This window comes from Triturus cristatus, chromosome 3_2 (genome assembly GCF_964204655.1).
Source record: "Triturus cristatus chromosome 3_2, aTriCri1.1, whole genome shotgun sequence".
Taxonomy (NCBI): domain Eukaryota; kingdom Metazoa; phylum Chordata; class Amphibia; order Caudata; family Salamandridae; genus Triturus; species Triturus cristatus.
The window spans coordinates 645,303,047-645,326,078 of NC_140584.1; the positions used below are offsets into that span (position 1 = coordinate 645,303,047).

The 23,032-nt window shown below is 45.9% G+C and overlaps 1 protein-coding gene and 1 long non-coding RNA gene across 2 annotated transcripts in view; one reads left to right on the forward strand and one right to left on the reverse strand.

Moving 5' to 3' along the window:
- The window catches only part of CPS1 (carbamoyl-phosphate synthase 1), a 215,946-nt gene extending 197,220 nt beyond the window's left edge, over nt 1-18,726 (reverse strand). Inside the window, exons 1-4 of the mRNA XM_085648589.1 lie at nt 18,457-18,726; nt 11,277-11,386; nt 10,373-10,517; nt 2,954-3,043 (exon numbers count right to left, since the gene is read on the reverse strand). Coding sequence (XP_085504715.1) covers nt 2,954-3,043; nt 10,373-10,517; nt 11,277-11,386; nt 18,457-18,573 — 462 coding nt within the window. The 5' untranslated portion in view covers nt 18,574-18,726. The remainder of the gene's footprint in view (nt 1-2,953; nt 3,044-10,372; nt 10,518-11,276; nt 11,387-18,456) is intronic.
- The window catches only part of LOC146857884 (uncharacterized), a 59,370-nt gene continuing 52,048 nt past the window's right edge, over nt 15,711-23,032 (forward strand). Inside the window, exon 1 of the long non-coding RNA XR_014979962.1 lies at nt 15,711-15,942. This is a non-coding gene — a long non-coding RNA (uncharacterized LOC146857884). The remainder of the gene's footprint in view (nt 15,943-23,032) is intronic.

Here is a 23,032-nt window from a genome sequence, read left to right on the forward strand (position 1 = left end):
GGAGAACTGGACAGAATGCTCCAGTTGGGTCTCTGGAACTGATGGGAACAGATGAGGCCTCCAAAACTCCACACAATAGTCCAGGTGATACCTCATCGTCAGCACACAAACCCCAGATGGTGTCTCCAACACAGGACACAATTCTTTGAATCAGGCTAACAGAAATGGACAAAACAGTAAGAAAGAAGCTCCCAGAGTTAGGGTAAAACTGCTTAAGATATGGCCTACAAAACATGACTTCAATAGTCCAGAAGGGGCCGCAAAGCTGTTAACGATGCTCCAAATAAGAACACATTAATGATGATCACATGGATGCAGGACCCCAATCTCTCCTGTTATGCCTCTTATTCTCCCCACTCTGCACCCAACTAATGGTACCATTAGCTGGAGTCCAACTCAGCTCTTGTGCGGCTTTGAGTGTGATGGGTCGCAGACACCAGATACCGAATGTCCCTCAGTACAAATGAGAACTTCTGCTAAGTGTTGGACACATGGGTGTACCAAACTTCAGCTTCTGATCTGGCTGGAGCTGATAATCACACACAATTGACATTTTTGACCCCGCCAAATAGTTTCCGATGAATGTACCCAAAGCTGAATGGTTTGCTGACCCAGCAAGTGCCAGAGGGCGATGTCCTCTATCACTGACAGGAGGCATGTCTGGGAGGTTTCTTCATGATGCAATCAATGGGAGACTAATGCACATCTGAGTGTTTTAAAAGAGCATGAGGAGGGCTTACATCTCCCACTAAGATATATTTAAGAGACGGATAAAGAGCTGAGAGAAAAAAACAAGGAACCAGCAAATCATTTTACCCTAATGGTAGTTTTCGTTTAATTTCCTATATTGCTTTAATTAGAGCCAGTGGTAAAGTTCTTCTCACTGATCAACAACCTTCTCCTAAAAGCGGACATGAAATAAATAAACGAGGTGGATACAGGACTGAAGACTTCATAAAAATTGTAAAAAAAAAAAAATGCAACAATGAATGACACTTTTGGAAATATCATTCTTTTAAATGTGATTGTTTTAAATATTTATTGTGTGCTTTATGGTTGTGAAATACCAAATAAAGGCCTTTTTGACTGACTGACTAATTAGAGCCAGTGGTTTCCGGTTCTGGGCACCGGCACTTAATTGTCAACACCTGCACTTCTGACAACCGACCACATGGTGGTCTAAATTAGGAACACAACTACAGCTGTTTATTAATTCACTGTACATTAAAATGACTAATACCTGCAGCCCAAGCCATTCTCATAGTTTTGGGGACATGAAATAGTCTGAATTGTCACACTCCTAGGGTGTGATGGTTAGGTTACGTTGGTTCTGTTATTACTGGAGCTGGCAGGGGCAATGGGTGGTGCAAGCTGCAGTGTTCTCCTGACAAGAGCCCTGGCACTTCATTTTTTTTTTTTTTACAAATTAAGTACTCATTTATTAGCCCTTGTGACAAGCTGTGCTAATCGAAAGCAAAGTTAATCTAAAAATAAACTAAGTAATGAGAGCATTATGACTGCCTGTCACATATGCTGCATCTTATTATCCGGTGCACTAAGGAAAATAAAGTGTGTGTTCTATACCCACTTCTCATGGCATGTGTGTGGTACTCTAAATGTGCTACTGAGTTATCTAGTTAGTCAAGCTAACCTAATAAAGAGCTCTACACATATCCTGATGGGTGCAGGTCTGAATGTCAGTAGGTGAAGTGAGGCCTTAGATGGATTTGATGATGACACATGCAGGCACTGATTAAAAGCAAAGGGGTTACATTCCAATCCCAGCGTAGACAGGAGTTTGTAGAGAAATCGGAAGTATTCTAAAAATCAGTGTGTCGCCACTATTCTCCCCTGACAGATGTTGACAGGTCAAACCTGACAAAATGTATCCATGGAAAAGGCCTAGAAAACACAGACTTGGTGGAATTTTGTGGGCTGAAAACTGATCATGCATGTTGGCCCTCATTTCAAAGTGAAAAGGTTGGGCTAGGGCGTATTTACTACGCTAAGTAAATACCTAACCTCGTGGTATTGGCTGGATCTGGTAAATACCCTGCCTTATCCGACTCTGTAGTAGTTTGCTATTAGAAAGAGGGGTCGGTGATTGGCAGTAGGGGCCACCTATGAAGACTGTAGGTGCGGACAAGGAGGCACAGGAAGGGGGTGATTTTGTGACCAGGAGAGGCAAGGCAACCCTTTGCATATACACCTGAAGGAGACACTTCCTAATTATCCCGTGCCTGGAGACTTAAGAAAATGGCAATTGGTTCTGATATTGTGTTCTCGCATTCACCTGCATTTGAATAAGAGAAATAAAAGTCAGATGAGGGTATATAGAATTAAAAGACGTGTTTGGCTCCAACTTTGGATTCAACTGAATACCTCATCTGTTTGTTAATTTCTCAAATAATAAATAGTCGTTACAGATGAATGTAGATGATAACAGTTGTCACCACACCGACTAGAATGAAAAATGAATGAATGCTAACCATCACGCAGGACTTTCCCTTCTTAGATTATAAACAAACTCGAATTGTATGCGTCGAAGGGACATCTCGGAGCTGCAAACGCCATTTCTTGCACCACGGATTTTTTTTTCATCTGGCCCAGGTTAAGAGAAGGGCAGACAAAGGAAAAAGAAAGAGGAAGAGAACCATAGGAAAGCAGCGACAAGGGAGAAAGTATAGATGAAAAAAAAGATAAAGAGGCAGAAAAATCGGTGTGGTAACAGAAAGAAGCACGAGGTTAAATTAAAATAGGCAGTGTTCGTGGTATATGGTATTGGACAACTTCGGGCTGGTCTCGCTATCGCTACAGTTCCCGGTAATGTCCATTGAGGGGCAGTGTCGTATCAGGAATTAAAGATTGCACTTGGTCAGCCAAACAGGCTCAGTGCGCGCAGGTACAAGGAGCCGAACAAGCGCTCGGCTACCCTCACACGCCCATGTCTCACCTTCTCTTCGTGCAGCCACTCCGCCAGAGACTTGACTGCCCTCCAGTGGTTGTACTCGTTGCTGTAGTCCAGGACCAGCAGACCTGAAACCTGCAATGGTAAAAATCTGCGTCAGGCACTATCGAAACCGCAAAATGAAAACATAAATAAATAGATTGGAGCCTGGAGGCACTGGTGCAGAAAGGCAACGTGCCATACCTTGCGACTACAAAAAAACAAAAAACATTCTACATGATCAAATCACATATTATATGTTTTTGTGTAGTGTGCAGTCACCTGCAGAGAACTGAAAGTCAATTTAACTCTTATTCATAAGCAATATTTTCCACCAACTCCCCCACCCTTTCATCAAATATTTGCACTTCTTGTGGAAGCCTGGGCTCTAGAATAGGCCACTTTAACAGTAGGTTTGCTGGCATCCCTGCCAAACACCATCACTAAAATACTTTGGCGCATCAGCGCCAAGACACATCGTGCGTTATATAAGTTATAATAACATAACATTGCAGGATGATGCTGTTCCCCCTCCCCCCCAGAATGTGTTGAAGGTCCCTGAGATACCTGCCGAATGTCTCAGGTATGCATAGTCCTGGGGCTGAAAGGGCTACCTCGACGACAGGCACCCCTGCAATGCAGGGGTCTACGTTACACCCCTGCTAAAATGCAGAGTCAATAACTGTCGATCACCGCGTCCTCGACCTGAAATGCACCAACCACACCATTCCCCCTCAGATGACCTTCCACTGCCTCCCCTTGAAACATAGGAAGCATTTAAGAACGTGTTCCTTTTGCACAAACCTTCATGGTGAGCGCCATCCCACCTCACCCCTGCTTCTGCCTCACAAACCGGCTGGATGCCTACGGTTGGCCACCCACACTTTCTAGCAAAAGACACACAATTGATTGGCGGAATGCAGAACAAATCAAAACATTCACCCTCAGTCAAGAGATCTGGGTTAAATCCATCATTCTTTTGTTCACCATGCCACCCCAGTTTAGCTGATGAGGGCTGAAAGCCCGAAACCGGTCCTAGGATGCTTGTTTCCAGTCCAGGGAGGACCTAGCCTGGCAGTTCAGGCTGGACTGTTCCCAAAGGGCGCAGGGTCAAGACTGATTTGCATATAGCTGGGTCCAAACTGGAATGGCATGGTGAGCAAAAAAACGATGGATTTAGGCCCAGATCTCTGTACTGGGGTGAATGTATGACATTGTTCTGCATTCTGTCCATCAATTGTTGTTTTTGCATTTTGTCACACTGAGTGGGATGGGTATGCCCAGACGTGGGTCCCGTGCTCTCCATGCCACTGGAGTCAAGCTATCCTGGCTGATGAGGGCTGAAAGCCTGAAACCGGTCCTAGGATGCTTGTTTCCAGTCCAGGGAGGATCTGGCCTGGCAGTTCAGGTTGGACTGTTCCCATTGGGCGCAGGGTCAAGCCTGATTTGCATATAGCTGGGTCCAAACTGGAATGGCATGGTGAGCATAAAAACGATGGATTTAGGCCCAGATCTCTGTACTGGAGTGAATGTATGACATTGTTCTGCATTCTGTCGATGAATTGTTGTTTTTGCATGTTATCACCCACACTGTCTAGGTCATTCAATCCTCAAGAGACTGACTTCCCTTCGGATCTTGCCTGCTTTCTGCATGGAAGACAGTATCCTCAGTTTCAGGACATCTCTCAAGGCTCCCTCTTACAGCAGGATTCAGGCACGCTCTCTCTATACTCGGACTGTGTCCTGTTTACACTGCTTTAACCGAGCCTCAGCTGTTTATCCATCCACCCCAGGGTCGGCTTTAGCGCTGGTGGCGCCCGGTGCGACAATCATTTTTGGTGCTCCCACCCCATGACCTCCTCCTTGGATTCTCTCACTACCTTTGGGCAAAAGCGCCCCTCATCTCTCCAGTCATATGTTATTGCTAAACACAGCACCCCTCCTGAGGTCAACGCCCCCTCCACAGGTCGGCACCGCCCCACTTGTTGCATTGCCCTAAAATCGACCCTGATCTACCCTCTGTCTGGAAGGTACCAGCCAACTTCACAAACATTTTCACCATGTGGGCAGGAACGTGGAGAGGCGGGGCCCACTGTGATGGGGCCTTGGCCTGCAGAGCTCTGACTTAAATTCACCTCTACCCACGCTAACACAATAAGCAAACCCGAGCCTGCCGCTGATGGCCTCCCTGATGGACATCGGCTGAACAGCACCACCACACACGCTGGAGACCCGCTGTCTTCAGAGGTTTCAGCTCACCTTGTGTTGCACCGTCTGATATTGGCTTATCACCACGTTACTGCGTGAGAGAGTCGATATCGTGCGACACATGGTGGCAACCTGTAAGCTGTGGAACACTTCTCCTTAAAGTGCTTTTATAAGCATACCAGAGGTGTCCCGGCTCTATACAAAGAAGAAATAAGTGACAGGGTTGAGAAGAAAGAAAAACAAGCATTGGCATAGCCAATAGGTCTCGCCTTTGGGACCTTATAAGTGTTTAGCCATGCAACAGTTAATGTTACTGCACCAAGGATATTGTGCTGGATAACTAAACACTTAAACGGTCCCAAAGGCGAGGCCTATTGGCTATGCCAATGCTTGTTAGCATTTGAGTGTGATTATAGAGGTATGGGTGAAACAGTTTAGGGCCGTTCCGTCCAGAATTTGATGGCCTGTGGTGTTGAAAGCACTGCTAGATAACAAGGGTATAAGAAGTCGGGAATGGGCACAAGTGAAGGGTATGACATGAAATTCCAAATGTCAATATCATAAAATGTGTGATTTAAGATATGGATGTCGTTTAAGAACAAATGTGTTATTTTCTTGAAAGTTAAAAACAACCAATAACTGCATTGTAAATAGAGACACGAGTTTTCCATTTTTACTATAAATGCTTCCCTCTCTTTATTTTAAAAATCACAAAGAAGTAGAGGTTAAGGGTCTGATTTGCAAAGGGACTTACGTGTAGTAAAGGTACAAGTGTGGAGTCTCTGCACTCTGGGCAGCCTCTCTGTCCAGCGCACTGCAGTGAGTGCAGTGCGGAGATTCTGCCATGAGTGAAGAGACACATAACTTTATTGCATATTAGTCCCTTTGTGATTTGAGCCCTAAGCCTTCATTTAAGGGTCTCACCATATGCTCAATCATGTCTGCTAGATCAAACGTTATGCATATATTCAGAAGCCCTAGTATTAAAACATGCCATCTTGTAATGTGCCATACATTGTCATTACCTTTTCTGTTTGCGAAAGGCACCAGTTATCGAAAGTAGTAAAATAAACTTTTGCTAAACTCACCTTGGTGAAACTGCAACGATTGCTGCTGCTTATTGAGGAGCATAAGGGCTGGTACCCAGCTAATGCCCCGTGCGCTCATTGAGAAAAGTGTGGGGTGCAGTGGCGTCACTAGGGAGGTGCGGGGGGTGCGGACCGCACCGGGTGACACCATCTCATGGGGTGACACCGTGACCAAAATGCAAAATATTACTGTCTACTCTGGAGTCCAGTGGCAGCGACCACCATCAGGTAATATCCCTATTCGACTGCTCAGCCATGGTGCTCCATAGACACCACAGGAGGCTGCGACTTCTTCAATTACTGCAAGGTCATCCTCACTATGCCCCAAAGGTCACCTATCCCATCGATGCTCCCCTCCCCAAGACCTCTTCCCCGGTGTCGCTCTCACGAATCCGGCCCCGACCTGTCACTGGCCTTTCCACCAACAGGCATAGCCCCTTACTGCAGACTCGCCTGTAGATTATTGCCTGTTAATTACTTAGGTGCTGGGGGGAGGTCAGGCCCCACTGAGTCTGCCCGCAATCCACGAAAGGGAGTCCTTGCATTTCTCTTCGAGACCTATATGTAGGCCATCTGGCAACGTCCTTCACGTTCCCACAAAGCCGGTCAGGCAGTGGTCTGCGTCTCTCGGCGCTCCGGTGGACTCCGTATTCTCTTGGCCAGATTCTCCCTTCTCTGTATTTCTGGCTTGTGTGGGTGGAACTGCCCCAGGCGCTCCGCCTCAGATCACTCAGCCCTATTCTCCATCAGGCCCGGGCCTCTCTGGCTGGTGTGCACACCTTCGCCGAGACGCACCCGGGGACACTCCGCCCAGCACAAGTTGCCTGCGGGCCCAGCTCCATACAGCTCCGTATTCTCTACTGAGACACTATATTTTCTCTCTCTCTGGGTCGGCCACAATCACTTCGGCCACTATGCTTCACCTGTTTGCCTCTGCTCTTCCCCATTGTGGTGTTACGTTCTAGTGTTCTGCACCCACGTGACCTGCGCCCCGTCTCAAGGTATCGCGAGAGGCGCTGCAGTACGTGGGGGGCAGAGAAAAGTATATGGTGTTGCCTCCCCTCTGTCAATAAAGAAACCTGCTACACCCATCACCACCCACTTCACCAGGATGCTCGGAGTATGCCACTCAGTTATTTCTCTGCTCCATCATGGAGATGACCCACCTGTCGTCCTCCTCTGGTACGGGGCTCACCAGCTCCTTCGTTCCACCTTTATGGTGCCAGGTGCCTAGTTGACCCTTCGCAGGGGCTCCGCACTTCCCAGCACTAACACACCAGCATGCCAGCAACTTTTTTCTGCAGGACTAGGTGCGGGCCTACACTCCACATCGGCCTTCACCTCCCACATCTTGGTTCTTCTGTCAAGGGAGGTCACACTCAGGCCATGTGGGTAGCGCCTCCCCATGGACTCTTCTACTGCCCGAGGACTCCCGAACATTCACCGATGTCGCCGGCCTCAATGCGCTGCCATGTTGTGTCCAGGGCGCGCGGCCGCACAGATCCACGCCCAATGCCGTTGTTTAGCGGCTAGGAGGCAATCCAATTCATGCCTCAGGCGTCCACCAAGCCTCCATCATGTACTTTGCACAGCTGCAATGTCTGCCAGAAAGGACGGATAACATATGAATTGGCTGTCCAGCCCTCAGAGCCTCAGATGAATACATCTCCTCGAGGAGGTCCAACCGTCCATCATGGATTCATGGGGTAAGTCGTGAGGGGGTGACACCATGAGTTACCCGCACTGGGTGACACCAACCCTAGTGACGCCACTGGTGGGGTGACCAGCAATATCAAAGGAGAGGCAGAACGATCTAAGAATATGAGCATATACAAGAACAGAGGAGAGGATAGGATAGTGGAATGAAGGGTCCCGAACACAGGAGAGGGTTGAGTAGTCGGTTACAGGACAGGCAGTCAGTGCGAAGGGAAACGCAGGGGAAACTGTTGGATGAAAGAGGCAAAGATTTGATGAAGGGAGGACGAAATGGTTACGGGGGGGCACAGGGTGGATTAGCTACTTTCATAAGAGGAAACGTTTGTTAGGAGGATGTTGTGTTAAATCGTAATAATGTAACTGCGCAGGGTTGAGGCGAGTGAGGACTTGAGCACTGTGGACTAATTATAATGTTAATCTTGGAGCAGATGTAGCAGGGTGAAGTCATGAGCAGGTAAGGATGAACAATAGAATACTGATAATTGAAGATGATGGAGAGAGTAAAGAGCTGAAGGTTTGCACAAAGCGCTTGTGGATGGTGAGGTAATGAGGTCCTGGAAATAGATAGATTTGACACCTCCTAGATCATTATGCAGTGTATGAAGGGCTTGCTTATTAACCAAGAAGTTAGCAGTGAATATGTGCTTTCGCCATTTATGTACTGCTGCCCTCATTTACTGTTATGCGCTCTTATTTCAAGTGTAATTCATGGCTGAGGCCTATCTTTGGTACAAGGTGGATAATGAAGCAGTTGTATGAGCTGTAGTGCAAGACTGAAGTGAGGTCCTTATGAAGATCACGTGGAAAGCAGTGAGAGCAGTGGGGTCCTGTTTTCTACAGCAGATGGGTACATGAGAGAGCGATCTGCAAGGAGGCGAACTGATTTGCATGTGAAATGTGTGATGTCAGATGGAGCGATGATGGGTTTAGATTTGGATAAAGTGTTTGAAATTAGAATAAAATTGAGTGGTTTACCTTGCTTGTGGGTGGGATTAAGGAAGGTGTCATTTGAGGAGTGATCAGACAGAAGTGGAGACACTGCCGAAATCATCAGTAAAATATTTTGGCAAGTTATGGTCACACCAGTGAAAGCAGATTCGTTTGGTGAAGGCAATAAATAGGTGTGTAGCATAATTTCCGCCAGCTGTAAGTGAAAGCCATTACTATATAGTTACAGAGACAAATGCGTTTCCAGATGTTTGGAATGAAAGAGGCTTATGGTGCGAGTCCTAATGAGAAAACATCTTGTCATCCATAATAAAACACTGACCAAGGAGAGTAAGATCACATAGGTATGCTTTACTAAGGTAATACCTAAAACAAAACAAATGTTAGATTGGTTTTGAAATAACAGTAAAATCATGAGTCTGAGTCTTAGGACCTGGAAGGCCAGTGCAATCAGGAGTGAAATACGGACAGTATTGGAGCATGCTAGTATAAACTATGTTCAGGATCCTTTGAGACACCTTTAAAAATACATTTTAATAAAAGTAAAAGGGATAGCTCCTTTCCGCTCCTAAAGCGTCTTTTTTTTTAACGCAGAACAAAATGCTGTATGGTGCTCTGTAAAACACGTTAGCGCCACCTGGTGTATTTCATGCAATACGGCCCCAGAAATGTTCTGCCAAATGCAATGATCTCCGTCACATAAACAAAGGCAATAAAAATCAAACATCAAAGCGGCGAAAGTGAAAGTAATCGAGCAGAGCATCAAAGGGCTGGGTGAGAAGGGAGGGGGGAATGCAAGGGTCAAAGCGGCTAAAGTGAAAGAAAGCTATAGAGAAGGGAGGGGGGAGTGGGAGCAGCTGTGCACGTGCATGTGATCGTGCACTCAAGGTTTAGGCCAGCCAAAAGACTGTGGGTAGCACTTTGAAAATCCCACATACAAAATGTCTCTTCGAGCCTTTGGCTCAGCGAGACCTAAAAAAAGAGGAGCGCGTTTACACAGTAAAGAAGAAGAGGAGTATGCCAGAAGACATGAACATTTGATGTCAGCATTAGCAGCAAGTTCAGTGAAGTAAACTAGTTAATACATGGAAAAACCTTCCAGCCTCCGTGGTGGTGAGTTAACCAGTCCCAAAATAGAAATAAAAAACAGAGCTAGAGACAGGACAGTAAAATGCATTTTCAAAACAAAGGCATTGATTTAGAGTGTGGTGATGTGGGACACCCTTTCAAAAGGAGCAGATGTGGCACCTGCACTGTTTAGAGTACCCAGAGGTATTAGTGCTCTAAATAGGGCACAGGATATTCGCAGCTTTTTGGGGAGTATCGCGTATTACCCAAATTCTAAATGAGGCCTGAAAATAGTGCAAAAACAACGAGAAAAGCTGATAAGGTTACATGAGACAGGGAAATGGTCTGTCTAGATAGGCCTGGCAGCTCTTATCTCTGGTCACCATGGTAACAGTACCTGGATGCGTTCGGATTCGATGAACTGCCTTAGCCCGATGGCATCAACAGCATTAGTGTCCGGTGCACCCCCATTACCGATGATGGGGTTCGTCAGTGTAAGGATCTGTCCCCGGTAGCTGGGGTCTGTAATGGCCTCCGTGTACCTGAAAGCACAAACAGGCAGAAACAACACACATTGTGAGTTAGACAGAAGGAGTGGGCAGTAATGAGAATAACTTTGGGGTTCACACCTGATTATGATAGAATGTGTGTGTTTGTGAGGCTGAACATTTGAGTATATATGTGTGTGTGCAAGAGTGTTAGAGTGAGAGCATAAATGTGTGTGTATATATATATATATATTTGTATATATGTGTGTGTGTTTGTGAGTGCCTGTACGTGTATGTACTGTAGTCAGTGTGAGAATACAACTGCGTGTCTGCACAACAGTGTGATTATGTGGCATGGTCTTATATGGTCTTATATGTATGGGTAGACTTGAGCGTGAGTGTGTGCACGTATATGTGGATGTGAGCCTTTATGTCTGTATTCTTTACAAGCGGGATATGGATGAGAATGTAGTTGTGATTGTGAGGATGTAATAGTATGAGTGATATGCCTAAAAAATTGCAGTTTATCATTGGCAACTATGCAATAATCAGTGTGTGTTGTATTCGTGAATATAGTGTTGATTTGCAAAAGCACCACGAATTTGGGTCCGCATCGTCTTTTTTCGACAGTAAAGAAAGGTGTGTGAGACGAGAGACTGGAATATATATATATATATATATATATATATATATATATATATATATATATATATATATACACATATATATATACTTTGAGTGAATGCGAGACAGAGAATGTGTTGGTATACCGAAATGTCTGTGTCCAGCTGACATCTCAAAGTGAGCACTCACCCTCCCAGGCCAGTGTTGAAAATAACTTCTCCGGCGACGGAAGATGGGTGCCCAAAGGAGTAACCCTTGATCTTGGTCCCATCCTCTAGCACCAAGTTTGCGGTCTTGGCCTGTGGAAAGACATGCCCCGTGGTTAGTTGTTAAGCGAGCACTGGAACACTCCACACCTTAAAACTGAAGATAGATTAACCTTTAGTAGACCATTCCAATGTTGGGGGCTCAATTGAAGAAAATTGAGTGCTCCAGGCTTCTAATGGATTGTATAAGCCTGGAGCGCCAACATTCCAATGTTTGTTTTTCACAGCTGTTGCTGTGAACAAGTTCCTCATGGAGCCCAAGGAGATTTAAATCCCTTTAGGCTCAATGAGGCCTTTGTTTTATTTTTTATTACATTCTGCCCTCTAGTGGCGGAATGTTCTAATAGCCTTATAGCCTGCCGTAGTTGGGCTATACTGGCCATTAAAGGCCCCGTTCCTTGTTAAAAGCCCTCGCTGAGCGGGCATTTTTCCTGGCTCGTATAGCCCGCCCTGATGTGTTATAAGGCTATATTTGAGCTTCAACGTACAGTAATATCATGTCAGTATATTTCATTAGCATGGTTTCCTTGCTTACCCTGCCCAAGTGCTCTGCTGAAACGAGGGACATATGTAGCAAAAGCGAGGATAGGCACACCGGCTACACCTCAGCTTAGTGTATCACACCTTATTATACCACACCACATGGCACAGAGCCACAAAACGAGACACCTCAATAGAACATTCCACACATCCCACACTCCATCAAACTAAACCAGAAAATGTAACCCACATAGCACCATACCACATTATATGAAGTACCTCAGCATTCTACACCACACTATCCAACACCATGTAAGACTTACAGTATGCCCTTTGTACTTCTCTGAAGTAAAACTCACAGTAGATGTATTGACAGCAAGAAGCAAAGCTGCTTATCTCTGACCAAATAAGGAGACTCAGCGGCCATATGTACTATATACTTGTCACAAAATACTGGTCACAATTTACCAGAAGGCCATCGCAGGGTCACCGGACCACCATGTCTATGACTGCGTTTTAATGAAGCAAACTTTTTTTCTATAATTGCAGCCTATTTGCTTAAAGGAAACAGGACTGTGTTTAAAAAAAAACGTTTATTTTCATTTTTGTTTTTAAGTTTGGTTAAGATGAGGCAATAGGCCCCCTGACCACTGCCTCCTCTTAAACCTTTTTTTACAACCACAAAGGGCAAAGGGTTTTAAGTCCTCTAATAGGGCATCTATATTTTTCAAATTTCCAGCAGCGGCCAATGCAGTTATGTGCAGTAGGGCAGGGCGCTGCGCGGGGGGATATCGACAGATGACGAAGTAGGAGTTATTTATTTATTTAATTTGCCCTATTCCGTTGTCTGTTGACATCCCCCCTTGACCAGCCCCGCAGCGCTTACCTGCCCCGGCCGCTGCTGCAAATATCATGATATGTTTTAGTTGTATTATTTTTACAAAATCTTTATTCTTCACCATAAGCACCAATAATTTAAATGCCTCATTTTTTTCCTTGGATTTCTCTATTCAAATTTTCTTTTCTTATTTTAATCTTAGGATATTTCATAATCCTTGCTCCCACTGTGAAATGACTCCTCATCTGATTGATTTTAAGCTTGTGTCCAATTTTTCAATTAATTCTGTGCAATCCAAAAACCAGTAAACACATTGTGAATTATTCTTAGATATCAGTGGATGTGTTCACCCTGTAATCAAATTGTCATGGAATTCAAGAGAACATTTTTTGTCAAGTAGTCTTAGTATATGGACCACTAGTACTGTTAGTATATGGACCACTAGATCACTGATCCACCAATTAAATGTGTCCACCAATTAAATGTGGCCCAGTCGTTTTCAACACCCATATTGCTCACTGTTAGAAAGTGTGTTAGTAGTAGGGGCAAATGTATATCTGCCACTGGCAATAAGGCCACTAACACAGTATAGGGCTCAGAATAGGTCTTAGAAAATTATTCCTATGCTCAACCCTTGGTAACTTGGCTGTGAGCAGGCAGGCTTAACTTCAAAGACAGGTATGTAAAGCATTTAAAAACACCAATTCAGTGAATAATTAGAACACAATGCACAATAAAAATCCAACACCAATTTATAAAAATAGAAAATATTTTTATCTTTAAAATGACACCAAAACGACAAAAACCCAATGTACAGAACCGGAGATACGAATTTTCAAATATTTAGCAATTTCTAGCACATAGAAATCTTTACGTTTTTTCATCTCCTAAAATGGTATTTCCGAATTGATACCGTTTGGTATTTGGAAGGAGTGTGTTGTAGGCATCTATTCCAAATTCTAATTTGGTATCTAATGAATCAATGTTTTGTGACTGAAATCGAGTTGCAAAACATTGATTTTTTTTTACTAACACCCATAAAGGAGGTGGTAAGTTATTTGCAAAAGGGAAGGAGTCCCCTTGAAACCACTATTAGAGGGCTCCTATAAATGGACCACAGTAAAGGGAGTACTCAAAGGACTCACTAATCTTCTCCACATAAAGGGAAAGAGTTGTGGGCTGTGTGGTTTATTTGTTTGTCTTCTCTCTTCCTTTCCCATCTTAAATTGGATCACATGGTTACGGGTAATTGAATACGTTCAATTTACACATGAAGGGTTTGATGCACGACGCATTTTACTTATCGTAAAAGGCCCATCGGGCCATTTGTGACAAGTAGAATGCATTTTCCTATGTACCAACCCTATTTTGTGAGCCGGGAACCTATTAACAACTTGCAAAATAGGGTTTGTAAGCTGCTTCTATGAAGGGGCATGTAAAGGTAGTCCCTTCCTAATAGTGAGTCACACTGGTATGTATGAATGTTTTGCAAACGGGAACGCAGTTGCACAACATTCGAAGATTACCACCAATTTCAATTACGCCATTCGCAAACTGGAAGAGGTCCCCAAGAGACCCCTTCCCCTTTGAGAACGGGGGCGCCTATATTTTTTCAGAGCAGGCAGTTATCCCACAGACCACTGCCGGACCACTGCCTACTGTAAAAAAAATGAAAAGAAAACTATTCATTTTTACTTTTGAAATGCATCCTGCTGCCATTCCCAATGGGTCGCAAATTGCGACCTGCCTCATTAATATTAATGAGGCAGGTCACTTGCGACTCATTTGTGAATCGCAAACAGTGTCTCAGACACTGTTGTACATGAGGTTTTGCGACTCGCAAATTACAAGTTACTAAAAGTTGCAATTTGCAAATCGCAAAACCTGCCGGTCGTACATGTGGCCCCATATCTTGTAAACCGAAAATGTTAAAATATTTGCTATGGAATGGATTCCCAGTACTGTATCGATTGAATACATGGTTAAGTAATAGAAATCCAGACAGGTCTTTAACTTGCAGATTATGAGTGCACATTACAAGAATGGACAGTAGAGCCCTCCAGAAGTGTTTAATATTGTTTTTTTTTTTACTTATGGTCTCCCAAAATGGCAACTTAGAAAACATGTTTAATTCCTTTGAAGCAGGATAAGATAGAGCAAATAACGGATCTCATTAACATCTTAAACAATAAGGTAAACGTCGAAGAGGTAATACACAATGCAGTGCAGCTAGTTTTCCACGCACCTTGTTTCTGGTACTTGGCCGAACTAAAAACATGGCTGAACTGGGCAAGCAGGAAACCTGGGCTCAATCCCATCTTTCCTTTTAACCAAATTGTGTAACCTTTGGCAATTCCCTTATTTTACTAGACATCCTTTCCCTTTATCATCACATTGAAAGCACCTTAACATACTTCAGTGCAGTATACGCGCTGAGGTAAACCTAACGTGAACGTAGATGTTATGTAGGTTTGTCTAGCGCGCTAATTACCGCGAGGGTATTCAGGAGCTTGTTTTGATAGACTTTAATGTATGTGTCTGTCTATAACACCAACCTATGCCACGTATAAGGTACATGTGAGAACTGAGTTGCCACCTGGTTCGCAAATGGCATCCGATAGGATGGGGGGACACGAATGTTTCTAACACCATTTTTAGACACCATCACTTCTATTAAATGCCACGCCACCCAATGCAGTAACACAATCTAATGCTAAAAAATGTTAAAGAATTTAACGTTTTTTATTTTTATTTTGAAGAGTATTAATCTTACGTGACGTTTATTGAATAATTTACATGCTGAGTACGCTGTTGGCTCGGTTCGTGTTAGGGCTGTGAGAGACAGGACAGGCCCCTGGCTCGAGTCTGACTTGCTCTGCTTTCCCTGTTAATTTGCGGGCTCGCCCACCTCTAACACAAGCATCGATAATATATCCGGTGATCAGACTTTAGGGCCCAGGAGGAGCCGGCATGTGCCATCACCAGGCAAAGTTCATGTTTGCAGGAGCGAGAAGTCCACTGCATTTCCCCCGCCGCTGCACACTTCCAGTGCTTGGGTGACAGGGATTGTTAAACCTCACCGAGCTCGAGAGCCCCGTGGGCATTTGGTGATGGGAAATTCTTCAGTGTACCCGGCGTCCCCGCGTGCTGTTAGACTGCGCACTGCACTCTGGGAGCGCCACCAGAACCAGCGCGCGACCAGCAGAGGGGCCGAGGGGGCACGTCTTCGAAGGTAGAACGTCTACAGTAAAGTGCGGTACAAGACAGGAAGGTACGTTTACGTTTCCAAGCACGAGGCCACCGCAGGAGAGCCACACTGCTGGTTAAGATGCTGTGGAGCACTCCTTTCAACTGGGATGGCAAAGGAGAGGGGCCGAGAGTCTAAACGCGTCACAACCCGGTTTTTATTTGGGATTGTGACCTAAGCGCAAGGAGACTGACAGGACAATATCTGTCAGTCTTCCAATGTCATTCTAGAAATAGTTGCTTTTGAGACAACAAGTGAAATCGGCAAATCGAGAAGTTATTTAACGTGTATATTTTACTGTTAATCTGGGACAGTAAGTATAGTCTGGATTCCACGTCATGCCTCTTTCATCCACCACCAGACTCTCCGTGCCCCTTTATCTCTCTTTGCGGGCTCTTTTTCAACACTGCTTTCCCCTTTTGTCACTGTTCCTCCCTCTTCCTCCTCCTTTCTCCCTTTTCGTGTTTTCTCCCTCTTGCTCTGTGTTACTCTTGTGCATGCCTATGGGTGACTTCTCGTACCCAGATGTATTACATTAATCTCATGTGATGACTTCCTGTATCCAGTGCATACTGGGAGGCTGTGCTTCTCTCACTCCAGGGTGTACTCAAAAAAGCAAGTTACCATATCGGCATGTCACTCCATTGCTTTTGTCAGGTTTGTGTCCCTGCACCTCAAGTCCAGCCACGAACCACACCTTTTGATCTGTCTAGCACAGTAGGCAAGACACGTTTCATGTCTGTCCCTCATACCACTTCAATCCACCTCATACACAAGAGCAGTTCCACAAGGAGTACCTTCCACCGATCAATATACATGACACAAAAACACCTCCAACAAAGGCCACACTCACAGGCTTTACCTAGACTCAGCTACAAAGAAACGTAAAGTCATATGTTCTATCCCTCACTTGTCCTACATGCAATGCATAGTTAGACGCTGCGACCTAAGTCGCACCACTGCACTAAGATAAGTGCACCACAGCAGTGAACCGCACATGACACAAAATGCTTCTCACGAAGGCCACACTGCACTTCAAGGCGCTTCCCAAGCACTCCAATAGTGCTGTATTCCACCTACGTGCCAAGGCAGCAGTGTGAAGTGCAATTCATCTCACTCCACACTCATCCTCGCAGGTCACCGCCTGCTGCACGGCCCTCAACTTTTCAAAACTGTAATGCAGATCACCTTCTCACACGGTAAGAACTGCCCCTCTTTGAACGTTTCATTGCTGTACATTGGCCCACAGGGTACACACCCAGAGAGCTGAGGCACATTAAAAAGGAGCATTAAACTGCTTGTCAGACCGTCACACTGAGAGAAGTTTGAAATTCTAGGCCAATGAACCACATCCACGTCCCTATCCCAGTGCCAGTCTCTCCCCTACGCCCCTGCGATGAGGTGAATTTCATCACTCAAGTGAAGCTACTGTCAAAGGCCGTGGGTTTTACCCGGTTCAGTGCCAGTACAGCAGTCTTCCCATCTGTTGAGGCCCTGCTCTCAGTGTCACTGCCAGGGAGAGATGGAGACAGACATCCTTGTAAACAGTAGCAGTCAGGACTTCTTCGCCTTGCCAAAATCTGGATGAATTAAGATATGTTCTGGTGTCCAGAGCGGTGAGAATAGTTTTTTCTAGGTCCGCTTGGTGCATAAGTGTATTCATTAGTTTGAATTTCGTTGTACGTGTTTGTTTCTGAGTTGATGGTGCTAAGATGGCCCGATCCTCCGATGCCGCGGGCGCTGATCAGTTTCTAGGAGTAGGATGCTGGAGTCGGGTGGGGCCCTGAGTGAAGTACAACATCTTGCAACATCTTGACGCAGGGCACGCTAACAAGACTCTATGCGTCATCTCCCATGTCTTGCAAAAGTGAAGGCAATTAAAGTGCATGTTCTTGAAACAAAAAAGTTAACATGCTTTTCCTCTTTTAAAGTCTCCAAAAAGGGAGCTCCATTTGTACCAAAGAGCAGCACATTTCATTCAATAACAGCCAGGTGCAAAATAAAGCTTTAGTGCTGCCAAATATGCCGAAGCCCTGCACTCCAGCTCTACTGCTTACATCCAATCAATCCAGCCAAAATGACTGAAAAAAAAGCAGTCAACCCAAGATAACACTTCTTTATGTGGCGCACAGAGCTGGAAGTGGCTGGCCTCCTAACGACCTTTCTGGATTGGTGGCAGAATGGGGATCATGGGCCAAAGAAAAGAAGATGCTTTGAAAGCAACTAGACACGCTGGACTTGTAAAGAAGAGATATTCGACAGAAAACTAGGATTAGAGCTAACGTTCCTGAAACCCCTCCTGCTTCCAGCCAGGAGCTCTCCATAAAGGCGCTCCTGTTTTTACAGTGGGATTTGAGGCTGGGGTTAGGGACAGTCACAAACAATCAAACTTGCAAGTAGAAACCCCAGATGGTTACACAAAGGAGCGACGCATCAATATCTTTCTATGTGCACAGTGAAATGTAAGGAGTGGGCCTAGGACAGTTACAGTAAATCAGAACTACGGGTAAAAAGAAAGTGTTTTTGAGGGCATCCTACCTTGACACTCAAGAGCCTAACGCAGGTCCTTGAAAAGTTCCAGTGACGTGGTGAAGCCAATCCAATTCCATCTTTTAAGGACTTCACCCTCTTGAAAACAGTCAAAATCCTGGTCATTTTGAGGCAAGTTCACCCCCAATAAAATATGTGGGCACCACTGGGGTTCAAGAGGAAGACAACAGGCAGGCTGCAAGGGAGGATGACGGGGGTGGGTGTGTCCCAGAGTGGCAGCCCTGGGGAGGATGCTTGCAGCCTGCGGTTCTGTGCCTCAGTAGTCCGAGCCAACCTTCCACTTATATAGCGTCCATCCCAGCCCCACCCCTCTCTTAGCAACGCCCACAATTGGGTACATGGTGACCCTTGTTTAGGGAGGTGAGCAGATGGGCCTGCCGGATTGGTCCATTTAAAGATCAAACATCGTGCGTGCCTGAGCAGTCAGTGCACTGGATCACATGACACCCTCTGTGGATGCCACTAATTCGTGGTCCGAGGAGAAGAAGGAGCAGTTTGTGTAGCCTGTGCATGCCTCCAAGTAGACCCAACAAGAGGGCATTTTTGGACTATTTAAAATAAATTTTCAACATTTCTACAACTCTGGTCATGACCAATTGAGCACTTCTTTTTCGTTGGATAATTAACAGCAAACCTGCAGATGCCCTACCTAAAAGAGTTACAACATCATACTTTCCAGCAGCCACTGTCTGCTCTCCTTTCCACTCCTCTCCAGTAGAAGTGACAGACCCTACTGTGGACAACAGGACGATTGCCCTTCTACCATGGGTACTTGGGACTGTAGAAAAAGCAATACTCTGACAAGCCCCTTGATGGCCCCATTGCACCAGTCGATGTCTGTTATCAGAACAACTGGAAGTCAATGGCATAGTCCAACTGGCTACACAATCACCTTGCTGCGCCGGTGTCTGCTCCGCCGGTGCATGAAACAAAACAATGTGACTGAACACTCGGGGCAACTGCTCTCGCGAAGTTTTCTCTGCTTGCTTTTCAGTAGAACCTTAGCCAGTGCCATAATGTGATCGGCCACGAAGTGTCACTATTTCTCTAAAGTCTCCCTTCTCTCTACAAGAGCAATGGAAATGCTATTCTCTAATTGGCCACTTAGTGCGGCTTCTACACCTGTGTCTGCCTGCTCTGTTCAGGTTGTAAGCCTGTCCTTGTCTTTCTGATCCATGCCGAACAACACTCTTTGGAACCGGCCACTAGGTGTCACTGCTTCATCAGAATCTGTCATTAGCACCTTATCCAACGCCGTACTGTGACCAGCTAATGGGTGATATTTTTTATACCTTTGTGTCTTTGCACCCTTCAGGGTGTACCCAATGCTATACTGTGAGTAGGGACCTTATTTAGAATTTGGCAGATGGGATATTCAATCACAACCGAGGCAGATGTTGCATTCGCTCTATTCCAAGTCCCTATGGCACCTGCAGTAAATACAGCTGACCGGATGTCTGTCGTATTTTGACAGTTTATCTGTCCGCCAAACTTTAAATAATGCCCGAAGTGTCACTGGCACTCTTTTGAGATCCTCAATGTTAACTGTGGCTGGTCAGTAGGTGATGCTGCTTCAGCACTGTCTGTCTGTCCTCTCTCCATGTCTACCTGCATGTGTGCTCCTTGCAGAACCACTAAACAGGGCCTTTTTCACAAAGGTAAACTTACACTTTTAGGAATTCACAGAGTACGTTTGGAGTTTTACGACTCGGCACTCCCTATAGCTATGTGTGGAGTTCGCAGTGCCTGGAAAGTCCACAATCGGTAAAGGGGTGCAGAATCATAGAAATCCACATGTAATTTGTGAATTCCTAAAAGTAGCACACTTACACAAATGTGTAGGTTTACCTTTGTGAATCAGGCTCTAAGTGTCAATGCACATGGTGTGGACCTGGGCAGGAGGGATCCATAGAAGATGAGCCAGAGACCCTCCCCCATGTGTAAGAAATTGTGTTGTTAAAGTTACCAAATAAAACTGGGCTTAACCCCTTGATTGCTTTGGCACTGAGCAGGCAGGCTTAATTTAGAGACAACGTGTGACGTATTTATGCAGTACCAAAATAGTAATAAGGTCAAAATGCAAAACAATTAAAATCCAAAAACGAATTAGAAAAATATAGTAAAATGTAATTAGCAAAATGGCAAAAATTCATTAAGGGGAAAGGATATATTATTTTTGAAGGTTTTAAGCTGAAATAGTGCGAAGAAGCACAAAGTTCCAATGGTAGTCAATGGTCACTGTAAAGGACCTAGGCACAGTTTGACACTGACCAAAACGGAGCACTGGTCAGACAAATTAACCAAGTTCATCCTGGTAAAAAATGTTACCTTCTGACTTTGAGTCCCAATCCACAACAGGAGAACACTTCTAAGTCCACACAGAACCTCAGGGGAGGCACTTAAGGACTCACAGGGTGGTAAGTAGAAAAAACAGGATAGTCTAGTCCAGGTCTAGTTGCCACCGGTCAGCTTGACAGTTGCAGGAAAAGGCTTCTTGTAGCTTGTTGTGTCCATGTAGCTTTAACAGTAGATCAGCATATGTAGGAAAGTGCCCCTTTTTGCACTGTCACCCCCCACATTTTGCCTGACATCTGATGCAACCTGACGTGATGTGTCCTAGGTCCCTGCCAATCTGGTTCCCAGGGGCTGTGTTCTTTCCCAAAACTGTACCTTTGTACCCACAATTGGAGCATCTCTGGCCACAGGTAAGCCCCTTGTAAAAGGTACTATGGGTACCAAGGGCACTATGACCAGGGAAGGACTCTAAGGGCTCCAGCACCTATTGTGCCACCCTGAGAGGCCCTGTACCTCAACACCCACTCACTGCCATTGCAGGCTGTGTGTTTTGGTGCCTGCAACCCGCTGCCTGAGGCCTGGGCAACCCACCCCTCTAGCAGGGTGTACTAGCCCTCAGGTGAAAGTACAGTTGCATGAGCCCTGTACCCCTACAGTGTCAAAGTCCATTCTTAGACATTGTAAGTGTAGTAAAGCCATAAAAAGTATATGGTCTGGGAGTTGGTCATTACGAACACCACAGCTCCATAATGGCTTTACTAAAAACTGGAAAGTTTGGTAGCAAACTTCTCAGCACATTAAACCCACACTGATGCCAGTGTGGGATTTAATGTAAAATGTACTCAGAGGGCATCTTAGAGATGCCCCCTGAAAAACGACCAGCCCTGGTGTGGTTCCTCAATGGCTGCCTGCCATTTGCCACCACCAGACAGGTTTCTGGATCAGTGGGTAGAGAGCCTCAACTCTCTGGGCCCAGAAACAAAGCCTATCCTGGGCAGAGGTGTCATGCCTCCTCCCCCAGGATGGGCTGGGTCCATGAAGGGGAAGCTTCAACGGCCTGCCGCCATTGGAAGCTGTCTCTGCCTTTTGTCCTTAGCAACTGGCTCCCACCCATTCTGCCCCCACATTGGGCAGGAGAATCATCGGGAAAATTGAGATAGGAAGAGAGGTGTGCCAACCTTTGCCAGGCCCACCCCTCAGGTTGGGGAGTAGAGGTAAAGCACACATTTCAGTCCCCTCCATCTTGAAGATGGGGAGACCCAGCCAGTTAGGGAGAGGCTCATGCCCCCCTCCCACTGGAGGGTGGCATATTAGGGGGGTGTACCCATCCCAAGGAAGCGACCCATTGGTCCTAACCTGCACACCCCTCTAATACCCCTAAATTGTGCATTTAGAGGCAACCCTGAACCTTGCCTCCTCAGATTTGCAGAAGAAGGACCAAAGTGCTGTGCTGGCCCAGGAAGAAGAGGACACCAATTGCTTTGGCCCCAGCCCTACCGACCTGTCCCATCTACAACCTGCATACAGCGAGAACACCAGCGAGTCCAGCAGCCAGCAAACCCCAGAGCCCAGAGGACCTGCCTGCACTCATCAGTCTTCTGTGAGCACCGGATTTGCTAAAGCCAAGACTCACCCACAGAATCCAGATCCAGGCGGCTCCGCAATTCTGCACCACTCTGCACCCGACACCCACGGCCCAAGTTTGAGTGGCCCAACACCACGAGGAGATCTCCCCAGTGATCATGACCTGGGATCTGGTGATCCCCAACCTCCTTCAAGGTTCAAGATGACGCCATCAGCCTCAACCTGAAGGGTCCCCCTGACCATGACCGGAGCTGGTAAAGAAACAAAACGCCAAAAGACACCCCTGCACCTGCCACCCTACGGCCTTGGGTGGCCCAACCCATGGTGTCCAGGCATCTCCCAAGAACCCAACTTACCTCTCCACCCAGTGGTCGCCTTCAGAAAGTCTCCCTGCCCGAGCCTACAGCATTTGTATGGAAACAAAGGTCCCCATTAAAGATCACAGGGTCCCTGACGTCTTCTTAGTGCCCTGCACCCGGACACCCCTGTGCCACTGGTGGTGCAGCTCCTATGCTGATTGTTGGCCCCTGCAGTGCTGACCTTAACCCCTTCGCTGCTAGGCCTTTTCCCCTCCTGTGCTAAGCCTTTTTTGGGCTATTTGGGGTAGTGTGCGTTTAGGCCCCTGTAATGTTTTGACCACATAAGGTATCCACGCCAAATTTGCGTCCTTTTCTTTCAACATCAT